We start from the raw sequence: 25,633 nt of genomic DNA, 5'->3' as shown, positions 1-25,633 counted from the left end.
TCGATGGTATACCTAGAAGTGTTTGGCCAGATTGGATTGACTTATGATAACCAAATTTTCAAATGAGTTTAATAGTTAATTGTTATTTCTATAAACCCTGAGGTGATTGAACTCTTGGATTCAATAAGTACCTGTACTTCCTCTGAGAAAATGTATATGATATGGGTTACAGTGTGATTTTCTGGTTTCTTTGATTATTATTCACCTGGAAGACAGAAATTTACTTCATGGAGTTTATCATTAAATCCAGTGCCTTCATTTCAGCTACAGAGATATAATTTCTATGTGGCCTAGGCACACAAGATGTTTGCTTAGCCTGCTTTTTCTCCTAAGCATTGCTGTAAACACATGGACAAATTTGTGCCTTCTTAGCCACTTTCAAAGCCTCTGCAGGCATTCTTATTCTGTCAAGCAATATTTACAACAGATATGAGCTAGATGCTCAGGGAACTAAAGGCTATCTCTAAGGTTATGCTCTTGTCCTAAGGTAACTTACAAAGTGCTGACAGCAGGGAAATAAATATAAAGCCAACTATAATAGATTCCATATGTTGTTATAAGGATGTGGCAAAAGTCCCAAGGAGCAAGGAGTGGGACAGAGGAAACTTATTTAATTTAGGCTTGAAAGATAAAGAGGATTTTGTTATGTGCATATATTCTATGCAGAGAGAAAAGATGGGGAATGCAGATAGATGTGATATATTTGGGGTAGGGTAAATGGATGTGTATGGTTGGAAAATAGGGTTGGGACAAAATATGGAAAGAGAAAGAAAGGCCAGATTGTGAATGCTCTTGAATGTCCTACAAAGGACTTAAAGGAAATACCTTTTTGTATGTAGCTCGCTTCTTTCTTCTTTGGAAACAGTACTTTTAGATTCCTGAACCGCATTTTAATTTCAAAAATATATTAGAAACTGGAGGCATAGAGATCTGTGGATTCCTCAGGAAAGTTATATCCGATCCTTTTTTTTTTTTTTTTTTGGCAGAGGTAGAAATAAGTGTTTATACCCTTGACTTGGGAAACCTACTAGAAAACAACCTATTTGTGGGAGAAAGCAGTTTTACCTGTTGGTTTTTTTCTTGCTTATTAAGCAATCCCATCTGTTTTTAGTGGTTTAACATTAGACCTTTCTGTGTGCATCCTAGGTTATAAATAGAAAAGGCTTAGGAAAAAAGGCTCAACTACCTGGGCATCCCTTCCAGGAATAAACTAATAAAGCCTCACAACTGAAAATCTCACTTCTCTTTTTTATTTCTCACAGATTGATGGGCTGTGTCCTCACTAGTGCATGTTGCCTGGATCTGGCATCTGCTATTGTGAACAACCCAAACTTGCAGAGCCTGGACCTCGGGAACAATGACTTGCAGGATGATGGAGTGAAATTTCTGTTTGAGGCTTTGAGACATCCAAACTGCAATATTCAGAGGCTTGGGTGAGTTCTGTTTTCCTTAGGAAAATGGTACCTATTTGGTGGCTTGTATACCTAGAAGAAATTTTGTATATGCAGAGAGGATGAAAAATTAATGGGGCTAGAGGTAAATTCTTCTCAAAAATGAAAATCTGTATTTCATATATACAAATTGGTGTATTACATGTTATTAGTATAGAAGCCACACTTCACATTTCTTTCTGTCCCCCTTGGTGCTTTGGACATGGTATATATTAGGTAAATAATGCTTAATTTAGGTCTTCTATGTTCTATCATCCTTCAGATATTCCATGTGTCCTTGAATTAATTTTTCTTAGTAAATCAAAGGTTTTACTAATCATTTTCTACCTGGAAAAATGCTGTCTGTGGTCTCAAGGAGCTTGCAATCTAACAAAATCTCATCCTATGTTCTGAGTACTTTTTATGTTGAATAATGTTTAAATTTTTATTTTCTTTAAATCTTGAACGGATTGGTATTGGCTAGTACATTTTTACTTATACAGCATAAATTATTCACCTCTGGGTCAAGAAATTAGCTCTACATGTGAAAGCCTAGACACTATGATATATCTTCCTGGCTCTTCTAAGAAAGCGTTGCTTTTTCTATGTTTCCATTGACAATTTACAAATATATATTCACACACATCTATATATACACACACACAAATACATATATATTTTATATATATATATATATTTCACAATAATTATGATATTACTTTTGGGTCTGACTTTTAATTTTATTCTGCCTGTTTTAGCCAGTTACTGTTTAATGCATCCTGCCAGGAGAGTGGGATTCTATCAGAGACAGAGGACTTGATTACTCAGAGGATAGTCACATAAGCATTGGGCATGTTTGTTGGCAGTTTCCCTTGTGTCCCAGATCTCACAGGGTCAGTGTGTAGGACTCAGATGGATGCCGGCACAGGCAGTTGTTGCGTTCCAGGAGAGGAACGTTGAGTTTGGGGGACCCATCATTTCATAGCAAGCAGTGAGCAAGCCTGCCCTTTGTCCTGGGGGGAGACATTTCTTCATCCCTCAAGGTTGCTCACTGCACACACATCCCAGGACACGATCAGGTAAAGTGTTGTCAGGACCTTGCATTTTTGTCAGTAAAACATGTAGGAGGGTGACATAGCCATAGAAGAATATCTCCCAACAATTTCCAACACGTTTTCTACACAACAGAAAAAGTTTTCTACAGAAATCTTGACTTCTGGTGAATTTTTGCATAGATATGCCACTCTACTGGCCACTCTGATTAGTCACACCAACAAAGGCTGGGACCAAATTTGTTCAGTTTGTCTCTATGCCATTTAATTAAGGTCACTATCAGCAGGACTCCAAGCACAGGATGAGGCCAATTTGTAGCATTGATTTAAAACATGCCCCAGGGCCCTGGGCTTTGCTAACTGAGTAAGAATAAAAGGAACAATGTGTCCAATTTTCTATTATAATTCAAGAAAGGGAATTTAGAATGACCTGCTGTTCCTGGTCTCATTGGCAATAAATAAAGGAGGCAAAAGATGGGCCAGAAGCAATGCTTTCGCCATTAAAGAGCCGTTCAATGGTCTACACTTCCCCGCATGCAGACATATAACCTGAAGGTGCACAGGTGGCTCCAGGGTGGGGTTTGTTGTTATATTTGATTTTTGTCACCATTGCCTTGCTTTGGTTATATCAGGCAGGAAGTGCCAGTGAGGAGTTACAACTGCTTTGTTTGACATATGTGGCATAACCCAGGCTGTTTCAGCATTAAAAGAATCAGTGAATTTGCATCGGACAGATTGAAACAAGTTCGTACCAGTTGCCCTGTGAAAGGGATCTTACATTTGGGGTCTGCCTTTGACGGCTGCAGGCATAACAGAATAGTTGAGGACCTGCCATGTCCATGTGAGGCTTTCTGTTTTCATAGCATGTAGACAGGCGTGACAACTGGGCAGTGGGTCCGGGTGCCAGCTGCTGCTTGACTCAAGCAAACCATGCAATTATTTGTCAGGTGGCCGTGTTGGATCCAGGGTGACAAAGAGAGCCGTGGTGGTTCTTCCCCCTTCCTGAACCTCTCAGGTTCTAAGGTGTTCCTTCTCCAGGTGTTAATGTTGTTAGTCCTCCTCCCAGTCATGAAATTGGTGTGTCCCATCCCAGTGTCTATAACTTCCCCTTTTCTCTATAATCATCCCCCACCAGCACCAGGCCTTCAGTCCAGAGGGATCAGGCAGGAGAGGAACAAAAGCAATTTTACAGTACTTATAGAAACCCATTATATCCCACATCTTGGCTTGTTGGGGAGTTGTCCAGCATTGTACTCAACCAAACGATTGTTATTTTCACGAGCTATGGCCTTGTCAGTCCAAAAGAGAATCCAGGTATCTGATCTGAATTAAGTTTGAATCCCAAAGTCCTTTTTTGGCTGACCTGCCACCTGGAAGGTGTACCAGTCAGGGTGGCCTGGAGTTGCTTTTAGGGAGGAAAAGCATCATGCCCAAGAATGACCAGAATACAATCCTGAAACTTCAAAATAGTTTTTTATAGAAGCTTCCATCCCTTTCATCCTAATCATTACCCAGGAGGTAGCCAAAGAGAGATGAGCATTTCAGGGGATTGTCACATTTAGTGACTAAACTGCCCCTCTAAGAGGGAGTTAGTGAGGGATGTAGGGTCAGTAATCTTTCTTATTTAATTTTGAGGGGCCAGTCCAGAGATATTTAATTTTTTTGCATATCTGAAAATATCTTAGTTTACTGTGAACTTGAATGAGCACATTTAGTTGTCTTCATAATATTTTGGTTATCCTCTTAGCGTTCTGAAGAGTCCAGTGCCTGCTAGCATTGATTCTGGTTGTAGAAAAGTCTGAAACCAGTTGGTTCTTCCCCTTTAATACCCTTACTGTTTTAAAAAAAAATGGAGGAGGGGGGCTATATATGCAAATTTTTCCTTTGACCTTTGTTGAATTTTCTTTAATAATATTTTTCTGGGGAAATGGTGTGCCATTTACCATTTAAGTATGAAGATTGTGCTTTTTTTTTTTTTTTTTTTTTTAGGCTTTCCTATCTTTAGTTTCTGCTTATCTATTTGACCTAATTTTTTTTTCAGGATAACTAATTATGCTTATGTTGGGTCTCTTTTGTTTTTCTGTAATTATGGATAATTCTTTATCTATATTCTTTAATCTTTTAAAACTCACTCTTCTTTTGCTGGATCTTTCTAACTCATGCTACATATTCCTAAGTGTATTTTTAGCAGTTGTGACTTCTTTTAATGTGGCCTTCATTCTGTAATTTTTTTCTTCTGTTACTTTTAAGCTCTGCCAAATCATGTTTTAAACACTTTATTTATAAAATAAAATATACAGAAAAGGAAATAAAACTAATGTTTTTTAAAAAGGAAATATGTAACAATCATGGTCAGGTTCAGAAATTGAATTTTCCCAGTAAACTAAACTCCCCTCAGTTATCCCTCCCAAATCACAACAACTTCTCTCCTGTTCAAGAAGTAAACATTATCTTGACTTTTATAGCAGTAATTTGTGTTTTCCTCTATAGATTTATATAATATATGTAATCATAAACAATATATTTGAATTTTGCTTGATTTTGAAGTTTCTATACAGAGAATCATACTTTATGTATTCTTTTGTGTTATGATTTTTTTGTTTTTTGCTTACTGTGATGATTGTAAAAGTCATCTAGTTGTTTCATGTGGCTGTTTTTACTCATTTTTATTGCTATGAAAGATTCCAATGAATGACCATACTACCAACTATTGTTAACCTGAAACAAATAGACTGCCAGATATTTCTCTGGCAAAAATGGATTTATTCAGGATCCGCAGAGAATTGTAATTTGGGGTCTGTAACCACGATGAGCCACGTGCAAGTCTCTACATGGCAAGGAAAGGAGAACGTGTCTATAGAGAGGAAAAGGAAGCTGGAGGGGCTACAGCAAACTAAGAGTCTGGCTTTTCACTGGCTGAGTCCTTGCCAGGAAAGAAGTCCTTGTTGGGCTGCGCTATCTTTGCAGGGTGTGAGAGCTCCCCCTTCTGGTCTCCCAACTCTATTTAATTGAGGTTTGTGTTTATTATAGGTTTCTTCTGTGCTGTGCTGGGCTTAGTCACGCAGTCTATTTTGTTGGTGGACTTCTGGATTGTTTTCTTTAATGATTAGCACTGCTATGAGTATTTTATTTTATTTTTTTTATTTTTTTTTATTAGTTGGAGGCCAATCACTTCACAACATTTCAGTGGCTATGAGTATTTTAAAACATGAATTGTAAGACAGGTGTTTACACATTTATCTCCAGTAAATAATGTTTGACTCTTTGTGACCCCATGGACTGTAGCCCGCCAGGGTCCTCTGTCCATGGGATTTTCCAGTCAAGAATACTGGAATGGGTTGCCATTTCCTTCTCCACAGGATCTTCTTGACCCAGGGATCGAACTCGGGTCTCCTGCATTGCCAGGGGAGTTCAAAGGCTACCCACTCCAGTATTCTGGCCTGGAGAATTCCATGGACTATACAGTCCATGGGGTCTTAGAGTCGGACACGACTGAGCAACTTTCAATTTCACTTTGTTTACCACTAGCACCACCTGGGAAGCCCATTTTAATACATGGATTGTAAGACAGGTGTGTACACATTTATCTACAGTAAATAATTAGGAGTGGAATTATTATATTATCAGGAATATCTCCAGGGATTACACCCATTATGCTACCATGGCAGTGTGTAAGAGTTCTTGTTACTCTATTCTTGCCAATTTTGTCAGACTTAATTTTTAAAATTTTAGCCAATCAAGTGTGGTTTTAGCATGTGACTGTGTAGAACTGGAATTATTTCTTCCTTGAACTTGGCAGAAATTTCTGGTGAACTTCTCGCAAGTGATGTTAGCCATTTCATCTGAAATTTAAAACTTACTGGCAAGTGTCTGTTATTATCTGCTTAATTTCTTAGTCATATCTAGTGTTTAGATAGTCATGTTTCATTAATTACTATATTTTTCTATTTTTGTTGAGTTTATTTCCCCATTATTTTTCTAAATTCTTGAGTTGGATGTTTATCTCATAAATATTTCTTTTCCAACAGACTTCATTAAGTCATTAAGTTCATCCTACAAATTTTGATATTATATGTGGTATTTTTGTTACTTTTGAGTTTAAAATATTTAACTTATGATTTTTTTCTTCAACATATGCAGTATTCTAAAGTGTACTACTTAATTTTCAAACATAAGAAGGGTTTCTTGTTATCTTCTTATATTTAACCTCTGGCACTGTATGTAGTCTGAGAATATACTGTACATGATTTCAGTGTTTAAAAAGTTGTTGACATTTGTTTCATGGCCCTTATATAGTCAGCTTTTAATATGTGTTCCATAGTGCACTTGGAAAGATTATGAGAGTTGTGGGTTGCAGTATTTTGTATCAGTTAAGATTGTTAGTTCTGTTGTTTAAATCATCTGGTATTTTTAATGATTTTTTTCCAGATAATTCTATTATTGTGAAAAATATGTTAAAATCTCTGCTATAGTTACAGATCTGTGTATTTCACTTTGTAGCTCTGTTAGTTTTTATTTTCTATATTTGAGATTTTTATTAGTGACCACAAATCTAGAGTGATTATTTCCTGATGAATTCTTGATAGTGTTTTATGTCTCATAATGCTTTTATTCTTATAATGCTTTTATGTCTTATGTCTTATATGCTTTTACCATAAGGTTTGTTTTGTGTGATATTTATGTACCTGTGTCATAATTATTGGGATTGTTGCCCCACCACATTTAATGTGTGTTTCATGTAGACAGTAACTGAAAAACATTATATACCCAGCACCTATATAGGCATTCAAATGTTGAATAGCTAGATGAACAGAAGGTGAAAATTAAAATTAGTTGGTAGGGGGTGATCATCAGTTCTAGAAGGTTGAGTTTAACATACTTCATCAGTTCATGGTATTATATATTTTTTTTCTCTTTCTTTTAAAAATTTTTTATTGAAGTATAGTTGATTTACAGTGTTGTGTTAATTTCTGCAGTACAGCAAAATGACTCAGTTATACACATATACGTATTTCTTTTTATATTCTTTTCCATTTTAGTTTATCCCAGAATATTGAATATAATTCCCTGTGCTATAGAGTGGGGGACCTTGTTTATCCATTCTATATGTAGTAATTTGTATCTACTAACCCCAAACTCCCAGTGCATCCCCTACATACAGCCTCCCCCGTGGTAACCACAAGTCTATTCTCTGTGTCTGTGAGTCTGTTTCATAGACAGGTTCATTTGTGCCATATTTTAGATTCCACATATAAGTGATATCAGAAAGTATTTGTCATTCTCTTTGATTTACTTCACTTAGGATGATAATCTCTGGGTCTATCTGTGTGGCTGCAAATGGCATTATTTCATTCTCTCTTATGACTGAGTAGTATTCCATTGTGTATATATACCATCTCTTCTTTATCCATTCATCTGCTGATGGACATCTAGGTTACTTCCATGTCTTGACTATTGTAAAAAGTGCTATTATGAATATAGGGGTGCATGTATCTTTTTCAAATTATAATTTTGTCTGTATATATGCCTGGGAGCAGGATTGCTGGATATGGTAATTCTATTTTTAGTTTTCTGAGGAACCTCTCTACTCTTTTCCATAGTGGCTGTACCAATTTACATTCCCACCAACAATGTAGGAGGGTTCTCTTTTCTTCACACTCTCTCCAGCATCTATTATTTGTAGAGTTTTAAATGATGGCCATTCTTCTGTTGTGAGGTGGTACCTCATTGTAGTTTTGATTTGCATTTCTCTAACAATTAGCCATGTTGAGTATCTGTTCAGGTGCCTAGTGGCCATCTGTCTGTCTTTGGAGAAACACCCATTTAGGTCTTCTGCCATTTTTTGATTTTTTGTTTGGGTTGTCTTATTGTTGTTGAGTTGTATGAGCTGTCCGTATATTTTGGGAATTAAGTCCTTGTTGGTCATAGCATTGCAAATATTTTCTCCCATTCTGTAGCTTGTCCTTTTAAAAAAAAAATATATATATATATATAATATATATATATATATAATATAAATATATATATATTATATATATATATATATCCTTTGCTGTGCAAGAGCTTGTAAGTTTGATTAAGTCCCATTTGTTTATTTTTATTTCTGTTGACTGAAGAGGTTGATCTAAAAAAACATTGGTACAATTTATGTCAAAGAATGTTTTGCCTATGATCTCTTCTAGGAGTTTTATGGTGTCTTGTCTTATATTTAAGTCTTTAAGCCATCTGAAGTTTATCTTTGAGTATAGTGTGAGGTTGCATTCTAATCTCATTGATTTACATGCAGCTGTCCAACTATCCCAGCATCACTTGCTGAAGAGACCATTTTTTTTTTCTATTTTATATTTTTGCCTCCTTTGTTGAAGATTAATTGACTTAAGGTGTGTGGATTTATTTCTGGGTTCTCTATTCTTTTCCATAGATCCACTTTGTGGTATTTTATTATCCTTGTTTTATGCAAGGGCCCTGGATGGTTGATTAGTTGGTTAATTTATCTCCATTAACTATGTCCATTAACTATGTCTCCTTTCCATTTATAGGCAATTTACCTAGTTTTTTTGAAATATGCCATAGAATTGTATTAATTTATAGAAGATGTAATGTTGTTTTGGAGCTTCCCTGGTGTTTTTAGGTGTATACATTTTTTTGCATAACTGGCATGGTGCCATTTATTTACCTTACCCTTTTTCCATAATTTCTTTAACATACACATGACATTTTAAAAAATATTTTAAAAATTCTTTTTCATTATGGGTTATCACAGGATATTGAATATAGTTTTCTGTGCTATACAGTAGGTCCTTGCTGTGTATCCATTCTATATATAATAGTTTGCATCTGCTAGTCCCAAATTCCAAATCCAACCCTTCCCCACCTGTACTCCTCCTTGGCAACCACAAGATTGTTCTCTATGTCTGGACTCTGTTTTATAGATAAGTTCATTTGTATCATATTTTAGATTCCATTTATAAGTGATATCATATGGTGTTTGTCTGACTTCACTTAGTATGATAATCTCTAGGTCCATCCATATTGCTGCAAATGGCATTATTTCATTTCTTTTATGGCTGAATAATATTCCATTGTATATATGTACCACATCTTCTTTATCCATTCCTTTGTCCATGGACATTTAGTTTGTTTCCCTGTGTTGTATACTTTGACTCTTAACACTCAATATCATATTTCTAAAATCTATTTATGTTGCTGTGTTTTTAATTCTAAGGATTCAGTTGCTTCAGTTTTCCTTGGTGTGCTGCCACATTTTATTTATTCCTGGACCATAATTATGAACCTGTAATTCATGATTAAAGAAGGGATATATTCAACCCAGAAACATCTAGAAATAATGAATATTATATACCTTGACTTTATTTGTGGTCATTTTTTAAGCTTCTGGAGTTACCACACTCCCAGATCACAGATCTCCTGTGAGCATGCTCTATATCATGAGATAAAGTTCATTTATCTTTAGTCTCTCTTTCCTGCAGGTTGGAACACTGTGGTTTGACTTCTCTCTGTTGTCAGGATCTCTCTTCTACTCTTAGCAGCAACCAAGGCCTGAGAAAAATAAGCCTGACACTGAATACCTTAGAGCGTGAAGAAATTATGAAGTTAAGTGAAGTCTTGAGGTCTACTGAATGTAAACTACAGGTTCTAGGGTAAGTCTTCATTGGCTTCTCAGGGGAGAAGTTTCCTGGAATGAGGCACTTAGGGAGCCACTCATTAATGACAAACCTCAGCATCAACCTGATTGTGAATCCTTGGGTATTTTCCAGGCCCTTATTTGTTTTTCTCACATAGAAGAGTGAATTTCAAGAGTTGCAATGTAGCGTAGTAGTTAAGAGCCAAGAACTCTAGAGCCAGACTATCTGAGTTTGAACTCTGGCCCTGCCACTTACTAGATATTTGAACTAGTACTAGTCCCCAAATTCTCTTTGTTTTGGTTTCCTTTGTTTATAAAATTGATGAAATGACAATATTTACTCATAGGGTTACTGTGAGCATGGATCACCTGAGTCCATACAGGCAGTGTTTAGAACAGTGACTAGCACATAATAAACAGTGCATGTGTTGGCTGTTTTCATAATCATGAATAGAGCTATTTTGCTTGAATAGGAAAAGTCTCTTGACAGATCCTTTAAAAATCTTAATCTATTTTCCATTTATTTTTTGTACTTTATTTTCCTTCAACTCCTATCTCTCTCAGCGTATCTCTTTTTCCTTACCTGCTGCCCAGCCGTGTTAATATTCTCTCTCTACTAACAGGTTTTTTCTTCCCCTGAAATAAATTCTCCAGAGAAAGTAAAGGGCTATGGGAAAATTGAGAGGTGTTTTTGTGGCAAGAAGAGGTGTTCCCTTGTCTTCTCAGGTTGTGCAAAGAGGCACTTGATGAGGAAGCCCAGAAGCTGCTGGAAGCTGTGGGGAGTAGCAATCTACGCCTAGCTGTTAAGCAGGACTGTAATGATCATGAGGAAGAAGATGGTTCCTGGTGGCAGTGTTTCTGATTTGTAAAACCTGATGTTCTTCAACAAAGTAAAATAAAGGCCTCAGAGTGACAAGGTGGGGTGGGAGGCTCTTAGCTTTAGGTACTCTGTGCCCAGACATATAGCATGTGATGTCTGTCAGATATGGGTTAGCCACTTCTCTGTAAAATGTCTGTTCTACTTCATATGGGAGTTAAGAAGCTATAATAAAATGGAAAACATAAAGCTCTGTGGAAAATATAACATGGTTTGAGTTGAATACAAAGTTTAAGGATTCAGATGTGAGAAGCCTGGAAATGAGACTGGAGAATGGACCAGGGAAGATTATGTTAAAGCCCCTTATTTTCCTTTTTTCCATTCCTGCTGCCATGGCTCTTCACAGTCTCACCATCTGTGGTGCATTTTATTGAATGCTCCTCTGTGTGTTCTTGGGACCAGTCGGGGCAAAACCACTTGGTGTTTTCTTAAAATGCAGATTTCTGAGCTCCATACCAGATTTATTGAATTAGATTACTGGGTGAGATTCCCAGACACTGGCATATTTAATAACTTCCCAGGCAATTCTTTAACTTCCCTGGTAGCTCAGATGGTAAAGCGTCTGCCTACAATGCAGGAGACCTGGGTTCGATCCCTGGGTCGGGAAGATCCCCTGGAGAAGGAAATGGCAGCCCAATCCAGTATTCTTGCCTGGAAAATCCCATGGACTGAGGAGCCTGGTAGGCTACAGTCCATGGGGTTACAAAGAGTCAGACACGACTGAGTGACTTCACTCACTCACTCAGGCAATTCTTTGGTACATTACTCTTAAAGAATCACAGGTCACAATAGAAATGGGAGTTGCCTTTTTACTGTGAAGATAAATGAAAATATAAAGATTATTGGAGTTTGTGGAACTAAAAACAGATTCCTTCCTTTGGCAGAAACATGGTATACTAAAATTTTCAGTGGGAGAATGTTTTGCCATGCAATTTATTGCCAAGTAACAAACCATCCAAAAACATACTGGGTTAAAACAATAATCACTTTGTTATGTCTCATGACTGAATGAATTAGAATCCAGAAAGGGCTCAGTTAATCACTTCTTATGCTACACATGACATCACCTGGAGTCTTGTGATATTTAGTTGACAGTCATATTGCTCTGCTCTATAAGACTGAAGAGGACTTCAGTCACATGCCTGGTGCCTTGCAGAGGATGGCTGGCTGGCAGGCTGGGTTAGGCTGGGCCCCTCTTCCCTCCAGTCTTTAGGGCCTCTCCAGCAGGGATGGAGTAATGAATGGAGGTTCAGGTCTTGACAAAGTCAAGGGGAAGTTGCCAGTTCTCTTAAAAGGTAGGCCCAGAACTGGTGTAAAGCCAATTCTTTCTTACTCCATTGATCTAAACAGTCCAAGCCAGTCTAGATTCAAGGGCAGTCACTGGTTGATGGGAATAGTGTTAGAGAATTTGTGGCCTTCTGTAGACTACCACAAACTCTTATCCTTTTTCTCCCTGTCTGTCTCTTTGCTGGTATAATAGCTCCCAAGTCAGCATAGCAGGGCTAGAGACAAGAGTGAACCATGGCAGTTAGAAGGGGGCAGATGGCAATCGGGTGAGAATTTACAAGTAATGTTCCTGGAGCGGATACATGCACACAGAACAGTGATAACAGGAGACATTTGGCAGAGATGATACCTAGAGAAGGGTCAGTATGAAGTTAACCCCAAGTGATACAGTTGTGCTGGCTAGAGAAAGCTAGCCTCAGGCTGTTATAAACACAGAAAAGAAAGCATACATCAAAGAAGTGGCATTCCTTTCATAGGGCAGCCCTGAGCTGCAGTGAGCAGCATCTTATCCTTCATAAACAACAGGATTTCCAAGCTTCCCAAATAAAGTTCCAACCAAGGAGTGATAAATGCTGCTGCTTTTTTTTGTTGTTGTTGTTGGTTGCACTGTGAACCCTGACCCATGGCAGTGAAAGTGCCCAGTTCTAACCACTGGACCACCAGGAAATTCCCAAAAACTGCTTATAATCACGGTGATGTCTACCAAACTTTCAGATAAAGGAAAATTCTTTTGTCTTTTTAACTAAATTTCAGAGCATTACAGAGGAAGAAAACTTTCCCATTGCATTTTATAAAGTTAGAAAAACTTTGATAATAGAACTTATAAAGATAACACTAAAGAGAAATTTATAATTGTCACTTATGAATATATACTCAAAGACCAAATATATTTGAAAATTATTTCTAACAATTAAAATATATACCATGACTACTGTGATTTGTAACAGAAGTATGAGAGGACAAGTACTAGAAGTAATTTTATAATTTATGACATTAGTTGACTAATGGAGAAAGACCAAATAATCATCTTAATATATATTGAAAGGGCATTTAATAAAATTTAGTCTTTTTGGTCAGGTACTTACTTCCATAACACAAAGACTGTTTACCCTGAGCTAACAGTATACTAGAAGTAATGCCATTTACATTTTGCACCATTTACATTTGCACCATTTACATTTTGATACCAGTGCCTGGTATCATTGCTATCAGGTAACCCATGGGCCAGGATCAGGGTGAGGCAAGTAAGGCACTTATTCTCCTGGTTGTGCAAGTTCCAGGTCAGACACCATTATTTAAATTTTTAATATTTGGTTATCATGGATATTTTTGCACTAATTTTTATTTTTAAAAATATTCCACTAAAATATGATGTATCTTCATTTCTGAGGGGCTTTTTGGCATCTCCTTAAATTTTGTGCATCAGGAAAACCACTTCCCTCATCCTAAATAGAGCTCTATGTTAGGAATGGTTTGCAGTTTTAAATAGTATAGTTAAGGAGTCGAATATGATAGTGAAAGAATAAAATAGGGCAGTCAAAACAAATGTTATATTTGATTCTTTACATTTTGTCTGTTTTCTTTTTATAGATTTATAATGTAAATTCTTATTTTATTTTTATTATCTTTGAATTTGCTTTGTTAGTATGCTAACTTAAGTTAGATTCTTACTGATTTAAAATCGTCTCTTATTATAAGCATGAAGACTATAAATTTCCTTCTATTTGCATTTTAATTGAATTCCCATCATTGACCATGGAGTCTTTACTGAAGTAGAGAGGATTTACAATATTATATAAGTTTCAAGTGTACAACATAGTAATTCACCATTTTTAAAGTTTATATATTCATAGCTATTATAAAGTATTGTCTATATTTCCTGTGTTGTACAGTATATCCTCGTAGCTTATTTATTTTATGCATAGTAGTTTGTATCTATTAATCCCCTGGCCCTATATTGCCCCTCCCTCTATTCTTTCCCTACTGGTAACCACTATTTGTTCTCTGTATCTGTGAGTCTCTTTCTTTTTTGTTATATTCACTAGTTTTATTTTCCAGATTTCATATATAAGTGATATCATATATATATATATAATATTTATCTTTCTTTTTCTGACTTCTTTCACTAAGCATAATACCCTTCAAGTCCATCCAGAATATGAACTATTTTCATTAGCATTCATATCCAAATATTTTTATTTACACTAATTAATTTTTCTGTAACTCACATGTCATATAGAAGTGTGCTTATAAATTTTCAAACTTAGGCATTTTTAAAGTTACCTTTTTGTTATTGTTTTTAACCTAATAGAGTTCAGATAATGTGTTCTACATGAAAACATTTTTTGAAATTAGTTAAGACATAATTCAAGGCCTAGTATATAATCAGTTTTCTACATGTGCTTGAAGGATATGTGTTTTCCCATGACTGTTTATGTATGTATATATACCCCTTAAATTGGGCTTTTTAATTATTCAGTTCAAATAATCTTATACTAATTTTTGCTGCTCAAACTAAATTATTGAGAATATTTTTTAACTCTTTCAATGGAAAATTTTTCTTTTTTTCTTGGAATTCTTTAAAAATTTCCTTTGGATATTTTGAGGCTATGGCAATGGGTAAATGTAGTAGAAATATGTCACAGGCAGCTTTGAGCTCACATGCTTTCAGCTTAGCAACCAAGGAGAAAAGATTTATTTCCCTGCTTTAGTTTTAAATGTCTTCCAAAGACTCTAATCGGTTCATTGAGAATCCAGTGATGTAGTAAAATAATTTTCAAGGATTTTAAATCATGGCTCTTATACAAATGCAAAATGAACTCTTATCAAAGAAATATTATCAATTCATTAGTAAGAGAACCAGTGAGATGCTGGTTAACAAAGCATTTGAGGAAGAAGGGTTTATATATCCATCATGAAAAACATTAAAAAGATTTTTAATTTTTATATTGGAGTATAGTTGATTTATAATGTGTTAGTTTCAGGTGAACAGAAAGTGATTCAGTTTTACATATACATATCTCTATTCTTTTCAGATTCTTTTCTCATATTAGGTTATTATAGAGTATTGAATAAAATTTCCTTCAGTAGGTTCTTGTTGATTACCTATTTTATATATAGTAGTGTGTATATGGTAATCCCAATCTCTCACAAAACAACTGTAATTTCTTCCCAATACCTTGAATGCTCCCAGTTTTTCACCACTGGTCCTTTGTGCAGTTCATCCTCTCTGCCTACTCTGGTCTTCACTCTTCACTGTAGTTTACATATCACCTCTTCCTGCAGGTTGAGCCCTATCTTAACTATCACCATCCTCTTCCCTTTTCCTAACACTGCATCATGTTTCTTTCCTACCACTAAGACAACGATTTCCTTTTTTTTTCCCCTTCTATCTCACCCCAATGTAAGTTCAGTATTAATATTGCTAGCCTACAGCACTGTGTCTTTAATACGGTGGGTTCTCAATAAATGAATGTAAGCAAAAATACTCTATTCCTTCCCAACTTCCCAGCAACTCAGTAAAGTAGGTGATCTTGTTGGCAAGGGAATATCTGCTAACACCCATTGGGAGCGCAGTATCCTGGGGCTTCTGGAATCGTGGCCTTCCGTCGGGAGTGCCTAGATTCTATTCCTGAGGCCAGCGCCCTGCGTTTCCAATTGGCTTTTGAGAATGGTTACTTTAAGTGAGGCGAATCTGTCCGAAGTCCTCTGAGGAAACCAGGAAGGAAGGCAGGGTCAGGACAGTGGTTCGGGGCGCTTGTGGATCCTGAGCAGTGGGCGGGGAAGAAACAGCTCAGAGGAAAGCGTTGCGCTGCGCTGCTTGCGGACCTAGCTTTCACAGGGTCCTGGCCAGGACTGCAGGGAGCACAGGGTTTCTCAGGTCCAGGAACTCAGCGGCTGCCAGCCTTCGTCCCTAACTCTGGTGCTGTCAGAACTATTCACGGGGCGCAGCGCCTGATAGGGGCATGCCTGAAAGCGACCCCAACTCTGGTCTTTATACCAGAGAATGCAGAACCCTGGACAGCGCTTTGAGGCGGCGACCTCCTGCATTACCCCTTTTAGTTCCGGATCTTTTGTTTGCTTGGTCCGTTTCACCACTCATAATAAACGCTGAGGTCCCTGTCTGTGAAGCCATTTTCCTAAAGAAATGAAATCCTCCAAAGTGGACACTTGTTATCATTCATTGAAATAATATAAATGTAGATTAAAGGGAACATTAAAAGACAACCCCCCTCCAAATATTCACAGTCCCCCCAGTTCTATAATTCATTAGTATGACTGACAGAACTAAGGAAAGTGCTATACTTAGGATTCCAGTGTATTATAAATGATAAAAGTGAACAGCCAGATGAAGACATATAAAGAGCAAGTTTGAGGGAGGGAGGTGGTAGTGAATGCACAGAGATTTCCATGCCTCTTCCAAGTGCATGATCCTCCCAGCACATCCATGTGTTCACCAACCCAGAAGTTCCCTGAGCCCTTTTTAGGGTTTCTAGATGGGGTTTCACTGCATAGGCAGGACTGACTAAACCATATAGTCCTACTAGCATCCTCCTCCACCCCAGATCCACCAGGCAGGCGGGGAAGGGGAAACTCTAGTCAGGATACGCCCTTAGTCCTGCTCATGCCAAGTGTGAGCACACACTCATGAAGTGTATAAACAAGCTCTTCATGCCTGTATCTACCCCTCAGACAATGATGCTTTAATTCCCCCATTACAGTTCTCTATCAAACTATTATTCTGAGCAGGATATCTCTGTCCATCTCTTTTCATTATGGACTATAAAGTACATACTTTGGTCTGAAGCAGTGTCACTCTGTGATCCAAACTGGTATAATATTTTCTCTTACTGTTCTTTTATAGTACTCTGAGCATTTGCATCTACCACTGAGTAGACCAAGTCTGTGTCAGAATCAGGATCTATTCCCATTAAGACCCGTTGGATATCAGCATCTGATTCACTTGCCACTGTGTTCATGGTCTTTTCCCCTTTGAGGTATCTGCAACATATCCATCTGCAGGCTCTATTTTGTTGGCAAACAAAGCAGTTCTTAGTGGCATTTTGTGCTTCAGAGGTGCAAGAGGAATATGTCTAGACTGGGTCCATCTCTGTATTGCTGTCGTCCCTCAATGTCCATTCATTTCATGCACCCAGGTGTCGTCCTCAAGCAAGCACACGAGGGTATCCACTGGTCAGTTCCAGCCACCTTGTGAACCTGCAAGTTGGTTCTTCCTATGGGCATCACCATATCTACTATAGTGCATCCCTTGAAGCCTCATAGTAATTTCAATACAGCCATGCCTCATACAGGTGTCTCTCTTTTGTTTTTTTCATTTATTTTTATCAGTTGGAGGCTAATTACTTTACAATATTGTAGTGGTTTTTGCCATACATTGACATGAATCAGCCATGGATTTACATGTGTTCCCCATCCAGGTGTCTCTTTAATAGGCCAACTTTCCATTCACTTAAGACCAGGCCATTACCTAGGAGTCAGTAAAAGCTCAAACATAGGGACTTTCTATCACTGTTCATTTTTTCAGTCATTGCTAGGAAAACAGCATATAATTGAGCTCACCAAACTGTTTTTTTTTTTTTTTTTTCATTATTACATTGGACTCCTACTCAAAAGGAGGAGCAAGAAGTCCTATTGAACTGACTGGTTTTTACCTTCTATAAACACAGTGATAACCTTCCAAATAGGATGCTATCCATTCACCTTGGAACTGTCATCCATAAACCAAGCAACTCTTTGTTGATCAGTTGTAAAACTTTACGGAGCACTGTTCATAGAATAGATTCTGACAGCTCCTCATGCATTTCCAAAGTCAGTCCTGGGAGAAAGAGTCCACCTGCTTGTGAATCCACTGAGTAGCTCCCTGCATTTCCCTAACAGCATATACCTCTACAAGCATTTCCATTTTATTATGGAACTCTTCTAGGCACTGTCTTCCCCCTAGCATGCTTCTCTGACCTTACTCAAGACATCACTGATCCTTCAGGCTTTAATATTATTATAGTTTTTATTTACAAAATTTTTAGTTGTGGTTAAATACATGTAACATGATGCTTACCATCTTAATCATTTTTAAATGTACAGTTCAGTAGTGTTAAGTATATTCACATTGTTCTGCAACAAACCCCTAGATATGTTTCATCAGGCAGAACTGAAATTCTATACCAATTAAACAATAGCTCCTCATTTCTCATTCTGTCCAGCCTCTGGCAACCTCTTCTCCACTTTGTTTCTATGAACTTGACCATTCTGGGATACCTTTTATAAGTGGAATCATCATACAGTATTTTTCTTTTTTGTAACTGGCTTATTTTTCTTGGCATAATGTCCTCCAGGTTCATACATATTGTAGCAGGTATCTTCATTTTCTTCTAAGTCTGAATAATATTACACTGCACATATATACTACATTTTGTTTATCCATCTATCAATGGACACTTGAGTTGTTTCCACTATTTGGCACTGTGAATAATGTTGCTATGAACATGGGTATAAAATATCTGAGAGTCTGCTTTCAACTCTTTTTTATGCATATCTCAAATTAGATTGCTGGATCATATGGTAATTTTATTTTTAATTTTTTGAAAAGCCACCACACTGTTACCATAGTGGGTTGCACCATTTTACCTTCCCACCACTAGTGCACAGGTGTTCCAATTTTTCCACATCCTCCCCAATATTTTTTTTGTTTGTTTTTTGATAGTAACCATACTAATGCATGCAAGGTGGTAAGATTATTTCATGTCCTTCAGTCATAAGGACAATTTCAATTAATGTCCAAGAACAAGCTAGTAACTGCCCCTCAAATGGAAATTTTCTAGTCCATAGTCCCAGTAGTCATTACTGTGGGGTGTTCACAGGCTTTTGCTCTAAGCCCCGGTTTACACTCCACATCAGTCTACGGTACAGAGAACTCACTTATACCAGCACACAAGGTTTTACTCTATACTGTGTGGGCAATCTTAAAAGCATTTTTTAACTGAAGTATAGTTAATTTACAGTGCTGTGTTAGTGTCAGGCATACAGCAAGGTGATGAACGCATAATATATTCTTTTTCAGATTCTTTCCCATTATAAGTTAGTACAAGATACTGAATATGGTTCCCTGACTATATAGTAGGTCCCTGTTATCTATCTACAGTGTTTTATATATAGTAGTATGTATATATTAATCCCAAATTCCAAGTGTATCCCTACTCTATTCCTTCCCCTTTGATAACCATACATTTGTTTTCTATGTAAATAAGTTCACTTATATAATTTTTTTAGATTTCACATAGATAACATGATATTTTTATTTCTCTGATTGACTTCACTTAGTATTATAATCCCTAGGTTCATTCATGTTGTTGCAAATGGCATTTCATTCTTTTTATGGTGGAGTAGTATTCCATTATATATATATTCATCTGTTGATGGACATTTAGATTGCCTCCATGTCTTGGCTATTGTAAATAGTGCTGCTGTGAATATTGGGGTCCATGTGTCTTTTCAAATTAGAGTTTTCTCTGGATATATGCCCAGGAGTGGGATGGCTGGATCATATGGTAACTCTGTTTTTAGTTTAGTAAGGAACCTTTATACTGTTCTCTGTAGTGGCTGTACCAGCTTATATTCCCACCAACAGGGTAAGTGTTCCCTTTTCTTCACACCCTCTCCAGCATTTATTATTTGTATAATTTTTGAAGATGGCCATTTTTCTGAGGTGAGGTGGGACCTCATGATACTTTTTATTTGCATTTCTCTAATAATTAGTGATGTTGAGCATTTTTTCATGTGCCTGTTGGACATCTTTATTTCTTCTTTGGAGAAATGTCTTTTTAGGTCTTCTGTGTGTGTATATTATATATATATATATATAGCTATTAAGCTGTATGAATTATTTGTATATTTTGGAACATAATCTCTTATTGGTCATATCACTTGGGCTCAGGCGATCTTGTTTGCTCCCATTTAGCATGTCTGACTGATACTTCTTGAAGGGCAATTTACAGTACTAGGTAGGGGAAACATTCCTCATTCAGATATAATTTCCATCCACATAATCCATTCAGATAAAAGAGACAAAGAGACCCATCATTTAATGTAAAGCCTGTTTAAAAATTCCATTTCTCATCCAAACCTCCTCTTAAATTCTATCAACCCTACATTTCTATATTCTCTCAATATAATTGCAGCTCCAGTTATGGATCACCGGTGGGTTTTGATACTTGACAAGGAGCTTGAGGCTCTCTTGTGAAGGAGTCCCAGACAGACCCTTGGGACCACTGACATTTTAAAATGTCCAAAGGACCTAGGTAGTTTGTATGAAGGTGATAGAAGTGCATAAATAGTTAAGTAAATGGGTTCTGGATGTATTGTGGCATCAGGGACTGATCATATGCAGAAAGGGCATTGTGAGAATGGGAGAAAATAGGAATCACTCCCCACCAAGCCCCTATGTCAATCAACAGAAAAAATAGAAAAAAATCAAATCAGTATAGTCATACAGTGACTAAAAAAATCTAACAAAAGTGCAGACAACTACTAATGTGTGCAATACATGGATGAATCTCAAAAATATACTGAGTACCATAAGCCAGACACAGGTGAGTTCATTCTATTTTTATTTCATTTATGTAAAGTCTAAAAATAATCAAAACTAAATTATGGTTGATATGTCAGGAAACTGGTTATCTCTGAGAGGAAGGTATTGTTTTGAAAGGCAGGAGGGAACCATTAGGGGTGAACATCCATTATGGAGACAAATATATTATAAATCTTGACATACGTCATCCATGTTTACATGAATGTACACATAAATAAAATTAAGCAAGCATTAAATTTAAGATTTTATAAGTAAACTTGTAAATTTTGTGTTTATAAGTTAGCCCTCAATAAAAACATTAAACATAATCATTCTAAGAATAGAAATAGAAGACATAACTTCTTTCATATTATTAGAGAAAAAAGAAAGGAATAAAATGAAATTGTGATATAAGAGAGGGCAAGAAGGATGGAACAAAGAGGCAATAAAGAAGTGGTCAAGAGACAACACACAATAAGCTGGCAGAAAAAAAAAGGAAAAATATTGGGCTACATTAAGTATCAGACAAAACAAGATAAAAGATATGAATAATGAGGATCATTACATAATGAAGTCATTCACTAGAAACACACAGCAATTCTCAATCTTCATGTATTCAAGAATATACCTTTAAATTACATGAGGCAAAGTAGACACAAACATAAAGAGAAATTAACAAATCCACAATTATGGGATTTTAAAACAATTCTCAGTGATTGACAATGCTATCAAATGAAAAGTAAGTTAGAATAAGGAAGACTTGAACATCACTATACAAGGAAAGAACTGGACCTTAATATTTAGAGAATATAATTTCCTCTCAAGCATATTAGACACAGGCACTCATGCAAGTTTCAGCCAACACCAATGTGTGGATATCATATACAACATGTTAAAAATAATACCAAAAATATCCATATGTTTGTAAATTTTAAAAACATATTCTTTATAATTCATGAGTCAAGAAATAATGAAAATGAGAAAATGTTAGGAACTGAACAACAATGAAAATACCATGTACCACAGCACAGGGCATGCTGCTAACTAGTAGTAGAGAATAAAATTTAAACTTAGATACAACAATTAGAAGAAATGTTTTTTTAAAACTCTTAATGCACTAAGTACCTTATCTAAAAATCCAGAATGAAAATAATACAGATTGCAAATTCAAAGAATATGGAAAGAAGGTAAAAAAGGCAATAGCAGCAAATAAAATCAAAAGAGAGGATGAGCAAAGAAAAAGGCTAGTTCTTGCAAAAGATTAACTTCTGGCAAGAGTGATCACATAAAAGAGAGAAAGCAAAACAGGACATGGCTATTGAAAAAATAAATTTTAAAGTTGAACAAAAATGGTAACTTTAGAAAAAAGTATATCTTACAAAAACTAAATCAAGAAGAAATTTTTAAAAATCTAACTAGGCTGAAAAACTAAGAGAAATCTGGGCAAAAATCTCAGCTATGTATGAGAGGGAAAATTATTGGCTAAGACCCTTTATGCTTGGAAATGTAAAATTTCTAAGTATGAACAAACAAAATTCGTTAATATATTTAAAAACAAATACATCCCAAACAGGTAGTTTACTTCAGAAATATATTAATAGTGAATATACTAAAATTATATATTAATATTAAATAATAAACAATTGTTACTGTAAACTGTTGTGATGCATTTAAACTTTCACTTCCATTCATGAATGCTAAAAAAAATCTCAAAACCTTAGAAGAGCTCTTATTAAAATCAGAAGCATCATAAAAATGCCTTTTACTACCCTTTTCAAGATTAAATGCTATTGCAATAAACAAATGTAGCATTATTCATAGTCAATATAGTAAAAAAAAAAAAAAAAAAAAAAGGTTTTAGACCATTTACTCAGGACAAGAGTGTTCACTAATTTACTCTTCACACTTACTTCCATTCAGAGAATATCATAAGGAACAAATTTGAATTGCGTAATTCGTTTGAATGAACCCAGAATGTTTTGTTTTCCTGAGGTTTGCCTCTCCTATCAAGATTAAGAGGTGAAGCCTTTAGTGTTCTATGCTTGCTTAGGTGCTACTTTGACAGGTGTCTATGTGCTTTCATATTTGCCTTTACTTTGTCCCTGAGGTGACTTTCTGTTTAATACTTATCTGAAAAGACAATTTCAATACTATGCAACTACGAGTCCTTTGAAGGCTGAAAAACGGAAGAAAATGGAGAGGGGAAAGATGGTGCATCCAAAGAATGACTCCCTCTCCTTCCTGTTCTACCAGGGAACCTTCCACTTACCAAGTTCTCTCTTCCCCCTTGGCAATGCAAAATATCTTATTCTTAATACCTTTTACGTACAAAATTCATTTAAAAACTTTAAAATTGTTCTTATTCCATTTTTCGGTTAATTTTTCTGTTTGTGGTTTGGGGAACTTGGATCGGAATGTATTAAAATTCTTCTCTTTAAGAACAATGGGGAACATTTTTTTATTTCAACCTAACGGCTTTTCATTTAACAGCCGAGCTTTCAGGAGTGAACCGAAAGAATTTAAGCCAAGGATAGGTTAATCAGCCGAAGTCTAACGACTGGAAAAAAAGTTACAAAACCGTCAACCTTCCTCGACGTCGGCGGGACTACGGCCCAGCACCACCAACCAATCACAACCAGCAAGAGCCGAGCAGGCTGCGGGAACCAGATCAGAGAGGCACAAACCGGAGCGTTCCGCCTGCGCAGTGGGGGGGCGAGAACTGCGGTTCCGGGGTTTCGCGACGACGCGCAGCCCGACCAGTAGGAGCCGCCCTGAACCAGCGGGCTCAGAAGGCACGACGACTGTCGCCTTCGCCACACACCGCCCCTGACCGACCACCCGACCGGCAGACATGGTGGAAGCGGATCGCCCGGGGAAGCTCTTCATTGGAGGGCTCAACCTCGAAACTGACGAGAAATCCCTCGAGGCTGCGTTTGGCAAGTATGGCCGCATCTCCGAGGTGCTGTTGATGAAAGATCGAGAAACCAACAAGTCCAGGGGCTTCGCGTTCATCACCTTCGAAAATCCGGCAGACGCCAAGGCCGCCGTGAGAGACATGAACGGCAAGTCCCTGGATGGTAAGGCCATCAAGGTGGCCCAGGCCACCAAACCGGCTTTCGAAAGCGGCCGGCGGGGCCCACCCCTGTCCCGCAGCCGGGGCCGCTCGAGGGGCCTGCGCGGGGCCCGCGGCGGCGGTCCGCGGCGCCCCCCGTCCCGCGGAGGGCCTGCGGATGACGGCGGCTACGCGGGCGACTTCGACCTGCGGCCTTCCCGGGCCCCGCTACCCATGAAGCGCGGGCCGCCGCCACCGCGGAGGGCCGGCCCACCCCCCAAGAGGGCCGCGCCGTCGGGCCCGGCTCGCAGCGGCGGTGGCGGTGGAATGCGCGGGCGGGCCCCGGCCACGCGAGGGCGAGATGGCTATGAGGGCCCGCCGCGCCGGGAGCCGCCGCCCCCGCGCCGGGATCCCTACCTGGGTTCCCGGGAGGGGGGCTACTCTCCCCGAGACGGCTACTCCAGCCGCGACTACCCGAGCGCCCGCGACCCCCGGGATTTTGCCCCCTCGCCCAGAGAGTATACCTACCGTGACTACGGCCACTCCAGCGTCCGGGATGAGTGTCCATCGAGAGGCTACGGTGACCGAGACGGCTACGGGGGGCGCGACCGCGACTACGCGGATCACCCGAGCGGAGGCTCCTACCGAGACCCCTTCGAGAGCTACGGGGACCCGCGCAGCGCCGCCCCCGCGCGTGGGCCCCCGCCATCTTACGGTGGCGGCGGCGGCCGCTATGAGGAGTACCGCGGCTGCTCGCCCGACGCCTATGGCGGCGGCCGCGACGGTTATGCTGGGGGCAGGAGCGAGCGCTATTCTGGGGGCCGCGACCGTGTAGGCAGAGCGGATCGCGGGCTGCCGCAGTCCGTGGAGAGGGGGTGCCCGCCCCCGCGCGAGTCTTACAGCCGGTCGGGCCGCCGGGTCCCCCGAGGCGGAGGCCGCCTGGGGAGCCGCTCGGAGAGAGGAGGAGGCCGAAGCAGATACTAAGACCTTGGGACCAAAACCAGGTTTTCAAAGAAGCTCCAGTGAAGAAGAGCCTGTTCTGTGGTAACTACCCAAGGACTAGTGCAAGGAAGAATTGTTTTTCACTTTTAAGACTTTCCTGTTAACAACTTCTCCATGATTATTTTTGTGTGTGTGCATTTGAGAGGAAAAAGTTTAAACTCGTTTTGATTTCGTTCTGGAATTGTTAACGTTTCTTTCAACAAGCTCATTTAAAAGCATACGATTTGAACCTGCTTACTAGTTTTCTTATATTTCCAACTAGAAATTCTCCTAAAGGCTTCCTTCCTTCTAATTTTTCCTGATAAATGAAGCCGAAAGTTCTAAGATCTTTTACAAAGATCTGCTCACCTAAGATGGAAAATTGGATCATTCTTTACATTCAATCCAACTAGATTGGGGGGTTGAGTGGGAGGGATTGGTGTGTGCTACTCCTGAGATTTCAAGGTGTCTTTCAAACTAAATCTCAGTGTTACCTGTATTAAAAAGCAAACAACTGACAGCAACAACAGAAACCGCTTAGATCAGTATATATAAAGAAAGAAAGTTCTAGTCACAAGTAAGTCTTAAAGAAAATTGCTGGGCATATTTTGCCTTTTTTCATACTTTGAAATCTGCAGAATTTCCTATTCCCTTGCTCCCCAAAATACCACTCTTGTGTTGCACTAGGATGGAATACTATATTAAAGATTTGGCCAACCAACCAC

At 38.2% G+C, this 25,633-nt stretch overlaps 2 protein-coding genes across 2 annotated transcripts in view; both read left to right on the top strand.

The window, feature by feature from the left end:
- NLRP14 (NLR family pyrin domain containing 14) overlaps window positions 1-10,989 on the top strand; it is a 35,390-nt gene extending 24,401 nt beyond the window's left edge. Inside the window, exons 9-11 of the mRNA XM_061134855.1 lie at window positions 1,263-1,433; window positions 9,973-10,143; window positions 10,854-10,989. Coding sequence (XP_060990838.1) covers window positions 1,263-1,433; window positions 9,973-10,143; window positions 10,854-10,989 — 478 coding nt within the window. The remainder of the gene's footprint in view (window positions 1-1,262; window positions 1,434-9,972; window positions 10,144-10,853) is intronic.
- A 12,737-nt stretch (window positions 10,990-23,726) lies between these two features.
- On the top strand, window positions 23,727-24,911 carry RBMXL2 (RBMX like 2). Its single transcript, XM_061134748.1, has one exon. It carries the CDS (start codon window positions 23,727-23,729, stop codon window positions 24,909-24,911), a length of 1,185 nt encoding a protein of 394 aa, XP_060990731.1.
- The last annotated feature ends 722 nt before the right edge of the window (window positions 24,912-25,633 follow it).

Source organism: Dama dama, chromosome 1, assembly GCF_033118175.1.
Source record: "Dama dama isolate Ldn47 chromosome 1, ASM3311817v1, whole genome shotgun sequence".
In the NCBI taxonomy this organism is placed as follows: domain Eukaryota; kingdom Metazoa; phylum Chordata; class Mammalia; order Artiodactyla; family Cervidae; genus Dama; species Dama dama.
This window is presented reverse-complemented; position numbering and strand designations above follow the sequence as displayed.

Bases quoted from the DNA above. Each gene is read 5' to 3' on its own strand.
- RBMXL2 (XM_061134748.1), top strand. From the start codon at position 23,727: ATGGTGGAAGCGGATCGCCCGGGGAAGCTCTTCATTGGAGGGCTCAAC.